We start from the raw sequence: 14,163 nt of genomic DNA, 5'->3' as shown, positions 1-14,163 counted from the left end.
CTTTCAAGGGGAAGGGGTGGAGAGGGAGGGAGCTAAGGAGGTTAGAACTCAAAGTGTTAGGACCAAATGTAATGTTCTTACCACTGGGTAACAAGAAATACAGGTTAAGGGGTCAAGAAAGCTATCTGGTCCTACAGGACAAAAGAGAAGACGGAGACAAGGGCAGGGAGGGAGGATAGAGGAGAGAGCAGATAGGTCACAGGGGCAATTAGAAAGCTCGGGTTTGAGGGGGGGAGGGGATAAAAGGGGAGAAAATTTGTAACCCAAAATTGTGTGAAAATAAATGTTAAAAATTAAAAAAAAAAAATCTGAGAGCTCAGTCTAGTGTAGAATTCTAGCAGAAATGTTTGAGGATATTACCCAAGCCCCAAAGCACATTGGTATGGGACTCTCTCCTCACTGAGGGAGACCAATGCTGTGCCTGCATGAAGGAGTGGAGTTGGTGGGAGCAGGAGAAAGGAGAGGTCTCTACATTTTCTTTGGCCTCTTCAGGCCTTCATTGTCAATCTATTTCAAGTTGTAAAAGGGAGAAGAAAACTCTGGAAAGAATCTTACATGAGAGGAACTAGTGATATCCATCATGTCCCTATCCTTAGCTTACTGCTCTAGAGACTTCAGGGAATTTCACCTTTGGGTGAGATCTGAGACTCTCTCTCTCTTAGCTGAGTTACCTTGCTCCCAAAAGAAAAGCTCTTTCACTCTGTGTCATTTGGTATATAGTCTCATACGTATACTTTCTCTGAATTTTTTTATTATTGACTTGGTTAAATGAGTTTCTTTGCTATTTGCTATATGTGTTCATTTTGGAAGTGACATTTGGTGGGAAAGGAGTCAAACCTTGGATGTAAAGTTTGGAGGCTGCCTTTGTCCATAAAGAAATAGCAATCAGGAGTTTAGCTTGAATTTGAACCTTAAAAGCACATACCCTAGATTAATAATATGTCAGAAAACAAGCAGATATAATTCTAGCCTGATACCTTCTCTTTTGGAGGAGAGCAGAGGGTCAGCCTCTGACCTCCAACCTCTTATTCCATTCCTGGCAGGAATTAAATTCTCTCTTGGAGAAGGATGAAGGAAGGAGATGCTAGAGCTATATGTATTCTTTCTTCCCTTTGAACCAAATAAGACAGCCTCCATTACACTCAAAACACATTGCCTTTAATGATTCTTAGTAAGGGGTACCTCCAGAAGAGGCCATGTGAAGCATTTCAAAGTGTACTGAATTTGGAATCAGAAAGCATTGGTTTGAATTCTAGCCATTATTTGGCTGGGTGGTTTGGGGCAGGTCACTTTTTCTTTCTGGGCCTCAGTGTTGTTGCTGTTTTTTTTTTTAAAATAAACTTTATAAATATTTTTGTTTGTACGTTGCCTAGATTTTCCCCTGCATCTCTCTCTCTCATCCCTCTCAAACAGCCATCCTCTATAACAAAGAATATTTTTTAAAAGAGGAAAAAGGGGGACTTCAGTTTTTTAATCTATAAAAATCTTTGAAATCTATTAAATGATGATTTCCAAGATGGTTTTTAACTTTGAGCCCTATGAATGAACACACCTGACCAATGAAGCTAGCTGATATAAATTTTTAAATTTAAAAATAATTTAAATTAAATTAACTGTAATTTAAATATTCAAAGATGCGTAATTCTGGTGTGGAGAGAGTAGATATTGAAGCCAGGGAGGCCAGGTTCCAAATTCTACCGCTGACACGTATTTGATGTACAACCCTGGGCAAGTCACTTAACCTGTCAGTGGTTCAGTGAGACTACAGGTTAAAGAGAAAGTACCCATTTGTATTGTTAGAGAGAATTTCCTCACCTAGGGATTCCTTATACCAATGAAATCACAAGTCTAGCTTCTATTCCTACTCCTTATATATGCCTAAAGAAAAGTGCTTGTAAGTTGTTAGAAACTCAATGCCAGGGCATACTCTGTGTCCCAAAGAGATTGTTAAAAAGATGAAAAAGGAACTCTATATGCCACTGTATTTATAGCAGCTCTTTTCATGACAGCAACTTTTTTTTTAAACTGAGGAGATGCCTATCAATTGGGGAATGGCTGAACAAGTTGTGGTATGGCTATGATGGAATAATATCATGCTCTAAGAAATGATAAGTAGGATGCTTTCAGAAAAACCTGGAAAGACTTACATGAACTGATGCAAAGTGAAATGAGCAGAAGAAGAACACGGTACCCTAGCAACAGCAATTTTGTGTGATATCTATGAGTGACTTAGCTGTTCTCTGCAATACGAAGATCTAAGACAGCTCTGAAGAACTGGTGATGAAAAATGCTCTTTATCTCCAGATAGATTACCTCCAACTCTGGAGTCCGAATGCAGATTATATTTTTTGTGGGTTTTTTTTTAGTCTGTGTTTTCTTTTACAACATGACTAATATGGAAATAGGTTTTGCTTGTCCTATATCAAACTATTTGCCACCTGCAGGGGGGACAAAGGGAAAGAGAGAATTTTAAATTCAAAATAAAAAAAATGTTAAAAAATATTTTTACATGTAACTGAAAAAAACAAAATATTTTTAAAATTAAGAAATTCAATGCCAAAAAGTTTTACAGTTGTGAAGTGTCTGAATTTTTAAAAATATTGCTTTAGGAAGATTATTCCTAGTAAATATTACTAATAATGTCAACTATTAATAAAGTTATTTGATTAATAAGTTATAATATATCTCTAGTAATTCTCCTTTCAGCATCACCGAAACAGACAGGTTGAAATCTTAGCCTACCTAGTTTGAGCCCTGAGCATGGAGGTCTGGAGACCTAGGCTCCTCTGTCCCTCATCAAGTTTTAAAAATCTCACAACTTTATAGTTAATTTGGGTAGGTAGATACATAGGTGTGTATTTGTGTATATATGTATACATATGTATGTGTGTATGTATACATATAGACACACACATTTGTATCTAATAGTGTCCATTTCTAGGGCAGAGTGGGAGAGGGAAGAAAAAAAGGAAAAAATATTAATTTTGTTGTATATTTAAAATGAATAGCAAGTTATACACAGTAGATCTGCGGTTTTATGTGCAATCATCTTTTTTTTTATTCTACCCTGTTATGGAAATGCTTGTCTTCTTCCATAAATTAAAAATAAAATAATTTTTAAAAAATCTCACAACTTGTATAATGTATAATTTAGGGTCCACTATTGAACTTGGACTTGCTGCACTTCATTCATGTGATAAACTGAAGAGAGCCATGCTATCCAGATGTGTGGCCCCTGATCTGAGAAGAAGTAAAGCCTAGTTAGTGATGCAATGCAAAGTCTCATGCTCCAGCAGCATCTCAGCCCGGATCTGTCCAGACTCTGGATTCCAGTGGCTGCTGGGAGCTCTCTGTTCATTGTAGAGAACATTCCCTTCCTAACTGCCTCTGGTGGGGTTCAGAAGAGAAAGCAGGTTAAGGTGATCGACATCTCACTGTACAACCACCAGAGCCTTTGGTGGCAGAGCAGACAGACTCCTTTGGTGCCTCCCTCTGGCCAATGAGAAGTTTCATTTTGAAGAGGCAGCAGGATATTGTATTTATTTCAGATGAAATCCCAGTGTTGTTTGACCACTCTTAGTAATTCTCTGCTTCTGGATGATGCCCAGACCTATTGTATCAAAACAGTCATATAGGAACATGCTAGAAAAAGCTGCCCAGTGATGCTTGAAGGACCAGACGCTTTGGTGGTTTGCTTTTAGCTTTATTGCTATGTGATGTATTTAAGGTCTTCTTTAAATCAAAATGGTTTTGGGATACAAACAAAACCCAACCCATTTGTCCTTAATTAGTTGATAACTTTCTGGGTAACCTTGGACAAATCGTTTGACCTACCTGAGGCTCTGTAAAATGGAGGAGTTGGTCCAACCGATCTCTAGGATCTAACATCGCTGGCCTACCAGGAAAGAGCAAACTGGGCAAGAATGTCTTCTGGTCAATAATTCTATGATGGAGAGACTGTAAGTGGAAGTGACAGGTCCCTTTTGCCATCTAGTGGCAAATTTGAGTAACTACAATATCATGGTTTCCTAAATTGAAAGTCTAGGTCAAGTGAACAATTTCATAGAATTCTAAGAATGTGACAGTAACTTTTTGACTTACAAATTTACTTCAATGGAATTTGAGAAAATGAAAAAAATAGTGACTATAAAATAATTCATACTATACTATTTATACTCACAGAAGCCCTTTTCACTTTTTAACCCTATCTGACTGCCACATGATGGATCATAAAGACCTTGGGACCTAAGCTCCGAAATGCCATTTCCTCCTCTGACATCCCTTTTAGCTATGTTTGAACAATTCCTTACCATGTAGCACTTTATCATGATTCTTCTCTATGATATTATAAGGATAAGTTTCATACTTTATTCAGCAGTTTCTGATTTACAAAGAATTTTCCTTACAGTAACCTTGTTGGGGTGTCTAGTACAGCTCTTGTTACCTCTGTGTTATGGATGAGGAAAGGCTCAGAGAGATCAAATATTACCTGGCCATGGTTACACAGTTATATGTTAATTCCAGGACACCCCCAAAAGTCTTCTGGTTAAAAGTCTGTTTTGTGTAATATCAATGTCTAGTCTTGAACCCAAATCTTCCTGATTTCTAATTATTCCTTATTCTTCCTGGTTCTCTACCCCCTCCTCCAAACTGCCTCTCATTGTCATCACCGCATCCATCTGCTTGGAGCTGTGTTATCCCATATCTCAGTGCTTGGTTTGGCAACATAAGATTATAATGTCACAGATATGGAGCTAAAGGGCCTTTCATCCAGTCTTATTATTTGAAGATCAAGAAACTGAGGCACGGTTAAATGACTTATTTAAGCGAGGGAGCATCAGAAGTGGTATTTAAATCCAGGTCCACTGACTCTTTTTTTTTAACTGAATGACTTATTTTTATATTTTCCTTTTTTTGTTACCACCTAACAAACATCAACAAACATGTTTCAGCATTCCAACATATAAAGAACAGATAAGAAATGGTAGTCAGTGGCAGAAATAGAATATAAATCCAAGGCTTTTCATTGCAAGGCCAGAGTTCATCCTACTGGACACACGGCATTTGCCTTGAAAATTAGTTGATAAGAGAATTGTCTCCTGCCTCACTTCAAGTTTTAAAAAACCCAAACTTGTGTTTCTCCAAATCATAATTTCCTTAAAGTATTCCTCTAAGATTAGTGTCAGGAGGAAAAAAATAAATACTGAAGTGGTGATAAGTGACAACCCATTGAATCTGTTAGACTTTGGAGGTAGTTTTATTCTAAAAGGAAGCTTATTAACTTAGGAGGAATGAAGCACTTATTATTATGTCAGACAGGAAGACAAAATGAAGTAAAAATCTTCAGACTATACGAGGGAGTTAGGTGGGAGGCAGGTGAGAGAATTCCTCAAGTCCCTAAAATCATGCCATTTTCTTCCCTGCGCTCCAGATGGCAATTACGTCCTCCGTCTGAGTAGTTCCCTTACCAACTGTGAGAAGGATCAGTGCCTGACACGCAGTAAGCGCTTCATAACTATGTATTGACTGAGTGCTATTATGATGGTCTTCATCCATCATTTCAATGTGATTTAAAGGTGAAATATTTCGGCCAATAAGAACCAGAAGGTGCTGTCTCAGCAAGAAAGAATTCTCATTGGATATAGAACTGGAAGGGAAAATGGAAATCATTTAATTCAGGGGTTCTTAATTTTTTGTGTCATTCTTTTTGTCAATCTGCCAAACCTATAGACCCCTCTTCAGAATAATGTTTTTAAATGTACAAAATAAAAGATAACAAAAAGACCACTTCTATTGAAACATAGTTCTCAAAATATATAAAATACTATGTTAAGAGTGCTTGGCTCTAATCCAATCCCATCATTTTACAGGTGAAGCAAAGGAGATCCAGAGAACTCAAGTGACTTGCCCAGGGTCATGTAGCTAATAAGCAGCCAAGCAAAGATGGGAAACAAAGTTTTATGATGCCCCATCTAATGCTCTTTCTATTGCACTGATAAGGGAACTGAATATATGCTACAGAGTTATCACTGAGTTGGAAGGGACCTTAGGGGTCTTCCAATCTGAATCCTTTCTACAAACTCACTGGCAAGATCTCAACAGTTCTGTGCTTAAACACTTTCAGCAACGGGGAACTCACTAGTCCACTGCAGTTTTAGGCAGCTCTATTTGGAAGTTGTTTTTTAAAAAAACAAAAAACAAAAAAAACCCCCAAACCATGATGACTCAGAATCTATCTCCCAATAACTTCTGCTTTCTAAGGCAGGGATTTTTAGCCTGTTTTTATGTCATGGACTGTTTTGACAATCTAAAAAAACCTATGGACCCCTTCCTAGAATAACATGTTGAAATGTACAAAATGAAATATCTAAGATTACAAAGGAAACCACTTGTATTGAAATATGGCTATCAAAATGGTTTTCATTCATTTCACAGATGAAAAACAGGCAAACAGGGTTAAACGTCTTGCCCAGGGTCACACTGCTAGTAAGTATCTGTGGTCAGATTTGAACTCCAGGAAGATGAGCCTTCTTGACTCCAGGCCTAGCATTCTATCCACTGTGTCACATAGCTGCCTAGTTATTAAAAAAAAAAAGTTCACTGACTTTCCAGTCAAAACCCCTGGCCTAGAGTCAAGCAAAGTCACTATCTTCCTTCTCACAAATGGGAATTCTTTCAAACACTATCATGTCTCTCTCCTCATTCCTCTCATCTTCATTTTCCCAGGCTAATTCCTTAAACAGATCCTTACATGGCATGATTACAGCATTCAGCACTGGGTTCAAATAAGATTGACAAAATAAACCAATTTATTTGGGATCACAGCTATTAGTCTATTTTCGCTTTTCTTAAATGCATTTTTCTTCAAAATAGGTTCACTTAGTAAAGTTTTCATTCAAAAGCAATTTTCAATGAATTTGCTGCTGGATAGGGTAACTTTTACTTTAAATCACTGATTTCAGAGCTGGTAAGAAAATGCCCAAATGTGAGTCTTTTAAAACAGTGCTTTGCACCCAGCACATGCTTAACAAGCATCTGTATTGAATTGAAGTTTCAGCTTCAATAGTTGGTTCCACTTAAGCTAAAGTCTTTGAAAGGAGGTTTCTTTGGAGAAATTACTGAAGTAGAACTGAGCATACAAGGGGGGGGTGGCTGGAGAGAGAGAGAGAGAGAGAGAGAGAGAGAGAGAGAGAGAGAGAGAGGAAGGGAGGGAAAGAGAGAAGGAGAGGGAGAGGGAGAGGGAGAGGGAGGGAAGAGGTGCTCCATGGGGTTCTCTGACCGGAATATGTCCCCTTAGTTTAGTTTCTTGGAGGAAGACACTGAACTAATGACCTGAGTCTAGAAAGAGTGGAGTAGGAAGAAAGTCTGGAACTTACTTTTGCATGTAACCAGTGCTGAGGAATTTTCTCCTCATTTTCTCAAACTGAATTGTGTTCCCCAGGGAGAACTTGGAGAAGGGCAACTTCACCTGACCCCTCTCTCCTTACTGCAATTCCCAGAATCCTTATTTTCCTTCAGTTTTACTCTTATGCCACCTCTTCTCCAAAGCCTTCCTTGGCGACCCCAGTTGTTAGGGTTAGGTCTTTCTCGTTGTTGTTCAGTCATGTCTGACTTGGACCATAGCACACCAATACTGTCCAAGGGGTTTTCTCCACAAAGATAATGGAATGGTTTGTCATTTCTTTCTTCAGTGGGTTAAGACAAACAGGTTAAGTGACTTGCCCAGGATCACACAAATAGTAGGTGTCTAAGACCAGATTTGAATTCATGTGTTCTTGACTCCAGGCCCAGGGCTCTATTCACTGAACCACCGAGCTGCCTCCTATGCAAAGAGTGATTTTCCCAGGGTCATACTGCTAGTACATGTCTGAGGCTGGCTGCAGGCCCAGCCCTCTATCTACTGGGTCATCCAGCTGCCTCTTCCCTTGGTAGTATTACCTTATATTTAGTTTTTCTGCATAAATATTGTGTTTTTCTTTTTTATTGTGAACATAACAAAGACCAAATTAAAAAGAAACCCACACAACAGCATTTCCACATACAATGTAGAATGAGAGAAGCTGTTGTTCTTGAAGAGGACCATGACATCAGGAAGGAGATGCCATGACCTACAAGCTAATTGAATTTAAGTGAGGCAGAACTGGGCAAAGTCACCAACCTCACTTTCTCCTCCTGAGCCATCTGGGGCCCGTGGCCAGATACAGATCAGGAGGACTAGAGATGGCCCACAGGAGATGATATGTACGCAGCATTTTCTCAATACAATGAATGCAGACCCCTCAAGGAGGATAAGGCAGGCATTGTTTCAGTTTTGCCTTACCAACCTCAGCTTCTTGGCATGAAGAAGGCTGCTCAATACATGTTTATTAAATTGAATGGTATGGAATTGTTTGGTCAGATTTTCCTCACACTGGGGTCATCAGTACCAAGTCTGGTGATGTGGAGTGAAGATGGAGGCAGGGTTTGAGGGAGCTGGTAGGACTAACTTCTGTTTCTTATATTCTTAAATTCTCTTTTCCAAGCTAATTCAATTCAAGAACCACCCACTTTGTTCCTGGCACTATACTAAGTATTGGAGAAATTTTCGTTGTTTAGTCAGTTTTCAGTCATTTCCGACTCATTGTGACCCCTTTGGGGCAAAGATACTAGAGTGGTTTGCCATTTCCTTCTCCAGCTCATTTTATAGATGAGAAAACTAAGGCAAACAGGGTTAAGTGTCCTGGGTTGGAATTCAGAAAAAAAGAGTCTTCCTGACTCCAAACCTGGCACTCTATCCACTGAGCCATCTAGCTAAAGAAAAACCCCAGCAAAAAAATCAAGAAGCTCACAGATTAATGGAGGAGACATCCGGACAATTACAAACAGAATCAATTAGACAGCAGTCACTGACATTAAAGGGAATCAGGAAAAGACTTCTTCTAGCTACTTAGTTTTCTTCTTCCCTCATCAGTTTTATCTACTTGGAGTAACTGGGGAGCTCATCTTACTTTTGGGGCAACTATAGTGCCCACACTCAGTACTTGTGTAAAGCTAGCATAGTTCTTGGGCTATAAAGTCATTGCACTTTAATCTCCACTCCCTTGCAATACCTTTCCCTAAACTCAGTATGTAAGCTGGAAATGATTTCATCAGCTTTTTGGGTCATGGCTAGTAACTTGACATCATCTCTGATAGTTTCGTTAAGCTAGAAGTAGTACTCAAGTATTCCTGTAGTCCAATAGATGTGTTTTCCATTTTTAACTCATGCAGCATGCCCAGTGCGAGTTCTCTGAGGTTCTCTAGGACCAGTCATTGTCTCTCTTGGCCAGCACCGACCACTCTTGCAGCATAAGAGAGGTAGAGTTCAGATTTCTCCTAAGGCAACAGTATGTCCCAAGAATAACAACAAATAGACCATTACTATAGGTAAGGGGTTCTGAATTTCTTTTGTGTTGTGGACTCCTTTAGTAGTCTTGTGAAACCTATGGATTTTTGCCCCAATAATGTTTTTAATTGTGTAAAATAAAATACATTGGTTTATGAAGGAAATAGATTATTGTCGTTGTTAGTCAATTTTCAATCATGTCCCACTCTTTGTGACCCCATTTGGGGTTTTCTTGGCAAAGATACTGTTTTGCCATTTCCATCTTCAGCTCATTTTACAGATGAGGAAACTGAGGCAAAGTGAAGTGACTTGCCCAGGATCACATAGCTAATATGTGTCTGAGGTCAAATTTAAAGTCAGGAAGATGAGTTTTCATGACTCCAGATCTGACATTCAATCCTTTGAGCCATGTACTTGCCCCTAAATCAATTATACTGAAATACAATTTTCAAACTATGTTAAAAAAAAAAAAAAGAAAAATAATTCACAGACTCAGGAATAGGAAGCTTTGCTATTGGATCCACTCGTAGTACAGTTTGTTCTAATATCTGAATCAGAGACTACCTAATGACCTGTTCATAATTCTGGTGACATGACCATGTTCTGAGGCAGCTAGGTGGTGTATAGGATAGAGTCCTGTACTAATCAGAAAAACCAGAGTTCAAATGTACTATCAGATATTTATAAGCTGTGTGACCCTGGGTCAGTCACTTCTGTTTGTCTCTTTCCTCATCTGTAAAATGGGGATAATAATAGTGCCTGCCTTTCAGGGTTGTTGTGGGAATAAAATGAGATCATTGTAAAGTGCCCTGCAAACATTAAAGGGCTGTCTAAATGCTAGCTGTTATTACTGCTATTGCAAGGGGAATATTCCTACTCTCATAGTTGTATCATATCTAGTAGAATTTTTTCTTGCTTTTTGGGTACCCCCAGTACCAGGGCCTGGCAAATTGAAATCAATAAATGTTTGTTGATTGATTTGTTCCTTCTCCAAGAGAGGGCAGTGTCTGTATTTGATGTAAGGACAATGAGCATTGTACAGTATTCTCCTTTCCCTGACTATCTCTCTAGGAAACTGGGAAGGCTTTGCTGCCTCAGAAAACAGATAGAAGAACATTTGCATTGTCTTCCCACCTGAAAATGGATTTTTTCACATAGTCTTGAAATTTTTAGATGACAGTCCACTTCTGAGTAAAAAAACCCCCCAACCCTCCAATTTGTAAGCACTGCGTACCACTGTTATTAATTAATACTGAGCTGCAAATTCATCAGATTTCTGGCATCTGTAACTGTCCTGGACCAAAACAGAACAAAACCAAAAAATAAACAAAAAACCAAAACCCCAACAACTTCTAGGTTGGCATCTGTGTGCCCACACTTATGACAAGTACTAAAGTAATAGGTCGATCAGGGCTTAATCACCATTCTCATTTCCATCAGTATCTATCAAGGCATCACCATCATACTGCTCCTTTTCTCTGGGATGCATAGTGAAGCGTTCATCTAGTAGGTACTTCTATCTGTCTTCTCAGGGTGAGTGCCAACTCTCTATGAAGAGACTGTGTGAAGTATGCTAACAATATTTAACAACAGGCTCTCCAGGGAGGAAAAAGTACACGGGACATACTTTTAAGTTTAACTGGAATTATTAACATTTTCTCCATCCCTCTAAGTATAGACAATCAGCAAAAGAAGAAAACAAGCCCTGGTTAGTGGAATTTGCCCTGACATATAAGTGATTGAACTGAAAATTTAACAAGCAGCTCTGCTGTACAGGTTCGAGCTAGCTCCAGGACATGCCTGCATGTAGCCCATGTTTTTAGCTGATGCTGAACAAAATGAACTCTTATCAATGGATAATTTCAATCTTCCCCTCCACAGGTTTAATACCTTTCCTAGTTTTTCCTTAAGTTCTTGCCAACCCAAATACAATGAACTTTTTCAGGAAGATTGGCTCCTCCTGTTTGGATTGGCTGATGGATATAGTGGGAGGTGTTCAGCTTGGGGTCAGGACAGATTCATCTGATCCCTCTGCCTCAGACACTTACTGGCAGTGGAACCTTGGGCAAACACCTAATCTTTCTCTGTCTCAATTTCCACATCTGTAAAATGAAGATAATAATAACACCTATCTCACAGGGTCATTGTGGGGATCAAACAAAGTGCTTTGCCAACACTAAAGTATTAGCTATTATTCTTATTATTTTATTATCTGCCAATTTTCCTATGAACCATTGAAAACTGGCTGGTGCCTTAGCAACACCTTTTGGTAAGCATCAAATTGGTAGTTTAGGAACTAAGGTTCCCATAATTTCTCCCTAATTATTTTATATATATTGAAGACTACGAAAAACAACTGGATGGGATTATTCAAATCATCCTAGGCTGTCAGCAAATCTTGGCTAGTAGCCAGCTTTTCCACCTTAAGTAGAAGGGGCTGAAAGGCTCCAAGGATGGGGAGTCTGGGCTTCTCTAAATCCTCCAGCATGCCTTGCCTCAGGGAATACCATTCAATTTGTGAGAGGAGAAGGAGAAAATAGAACAACACTGACTGTTGGAAATGTGGGAGCAGAAACACCCTTAGCCCTTGTTCTGCATAAGCCATGTGCAAATTGTCAATACATCTGTTCTTTCTCAAAGCATTTATCTGTGCAAAAGAAAGGGCCCTGAAGAACTAAAAGCATTTGAAAAATATTTTTTGTAAACTTAAGTACCCAGAAGATAAAAGCTTATTAAGTGGACCAAGTACCAAAAAATATTTTTAACAAAATCATTTTAGAAAATAACAAGGAAGAAAAGGAAAGAGAAAAAGAAAAAATGACAGAATTTTCAACTTGTCTTTCTCCCCTCCACTCCCCCACTTACCCTAGACTTTTCTTTTAATTATTATATCTTAAAAAGTTTGCTTTAAAGTGTAACCCTAACGGGTGTTACAAAAGAAATTGGGTGGACGTCATGAACAAGACCGGCCTCGATTTTTATTTTCCAAAACACCTGATTCATGCACTATGAGTACATTTCCCATGAAAGTACTCTGTTCTGGTTGTCAAAACAAACCAACGAGACCTTTGAAAGGGTATGTCTTAGCTGAGAAACTACCTCTCTGTCTCACTATCTCTCTCTGTCTCTCCTTCCCTCCCTCCCCCTTCCCCTCCTTCACTTCCTCTCCTGCTCATTTGGTTTTCTCCCTTCTCTGCCTGGATCTATCTCTGTCTTTTTCTTTCTCTCTTTGTGCAGATCTGCTATTCATCAATTTCATGTTTTACCATCATTTGTTTGTTCAGAGGAACTGGTGATATTGACTTGATTTCCCAAACCAGGTAAAGAAAACACCAAATGTGAGTTGAAGCTGTCCAAGAGGAGACAGTTAAAATCTTTGATGTTTGACATGTTTTTTCTACTGAAGTTCAGTAATAGATAACTCTTTTGATCATAAATTATATTGCTTTCTACTCACACTAGTTCTGTGTTTGGAGGAAAAGACAAATGGGCATTTGTAGACATCTGTCTTTGAGAACCACATTGTCTTGACCACAAATGTTCTTACTTGCTTTTCCATCCAACAAACCTACCTTGTTGCTCAGACTTAAGAAATGAAGAAAAAAAATTAGTGTTATTTTCTCTAGAGCACTCAGTGTTTGTGAAGATGTCTTGGAAACTCCATATTCATTACCTATGGTTTTAGAATTTAGAAAGTTCTTTGAACTATAAAAACCTCTTTAATCATGAAGTCCTTCACAAAACCAGAAAGTCAAGATAAACGTTAACATTCCCCCCACCCCCTTTTGCCTGTTTAGCGACACTTTTGATACCTTAACTTGGACAATTAAAATCTTTAACTTTCTTTCATTATTTATTTAAATGGTTTCACAAAGCATGGTTGACAACTCACAGTTTTCTGGAGGATAACTGCATGCTAGTAACAGCTCCTGTTCCACCATGATGGCTCCACTGGATTTGAAGAAGAATATAATCCTTTAAAGGGTGCCCCCTACCCAAAACCAGTCTGAAAAAGTTAAGGTCTCTCTCCCAAACCTCTGAACTTGCTGTAGGTGTCTCGCCTCCATCAGCTTCCAAATTATAATGTAATATTATTTTCCTCCAGGGAAACCTGTGAAACAGGTCTGTGAGTGGCATTTAATGTGTCAGAGATATAATTGATTCCTTCCAATGAACAGCCACCCTTTAATGACAGCATTGCCCAGGACAATTTTTAAAGGAGTAGTTACACAACGCCTAATTTGTTGTTATACAGCGAGAAGCCCAGAGGATTTCACAATGGAAGAAATATTTTTCAAGCCCATGCAAATTTCTTTCTGATGAAGAGTTTTCTCCTGACAAGAATGTAATCCCCTCCACTCTAAGAACAGTTAGCATTGAAATTCTAATAAGGCTAGCTCAGGGTGGGAAACCTGTGGCCTCAAGGCCACATGTGGGTCCTCAAGTATGGCCCTCAGACCGAATCCTAACCCTAAATCCCTTAATAAAAGGATTTAAAACTTGGACTCAGTCCAAAGACCACACCCAAGGACCTAGAAGGCCACACATGGCCTCAAGACCACAGGTTCCCCGCCCCTGGGTTAACCTCTTCAACTGTGTCCTGTCAGTCCTTCACCCCTCAGTTAATAGGCCTACTATTGTGGCTCAGAAGAGAATTAATTCATTATGATTATTTAGTCCTTGAAAGTTTCCCTTCCTCATGTCCAATGGACATTGTACTGAGGTTGACCAGGATGAAAAAAAAAAAGACTGGCCACAAGAGGAGTTTGAGGATTCCCACTCTAGACAGCACCTCTGAA

At 39.0% G+C, this 14,163-nt stretch overlaps 1 protein-coding gene across 1 annotated transcript in view; it reads right to left on the bottom strand.

The window, feature by feature from the left end:
• The window catches only part of PTPN3 (protein tyrosine phosphatase non-receptor type 3), a 302,221-nt gene extending 288,811 nt beyond the window's left edge, over positions 1-13,410 (bottom strand). The window contains exon 1 of the mRNA XM_072596700.1: positions 13,257-13,410. Within this exon, the coding sequence (XP_072452801.1) occupies positions 13,257-13,305 (49 nt within the window). The 5' untranslated portion in view covers positions 13,306-13,410. The remainder of the gene's footprint in view (positions 1-13,256) is intronic.
• Between the last annotated feature and the right edge of the window lie 753 nt (positions 13,411-14,163).

Source organism: Notamacropus eugenii, chromosome 3 (genome assembly GCF_028372415.1).
Source record: "Notamacropus eugenii isolate mMacEug1 chromosome 3, mMacEug1.pri_v2, whole genome shotgun sequence".
Lineage (NCBI taxonomy): Eukaryota > Metazoa > Chordata > Mammalia > Diprotodontia > Macropodidae > Notamacropus > Notamacropus eugenii.
Note: the sequence above shows the minus strand (reverse complement) of the source record. Positions and strands in the feature narration are given on the sequence as shown.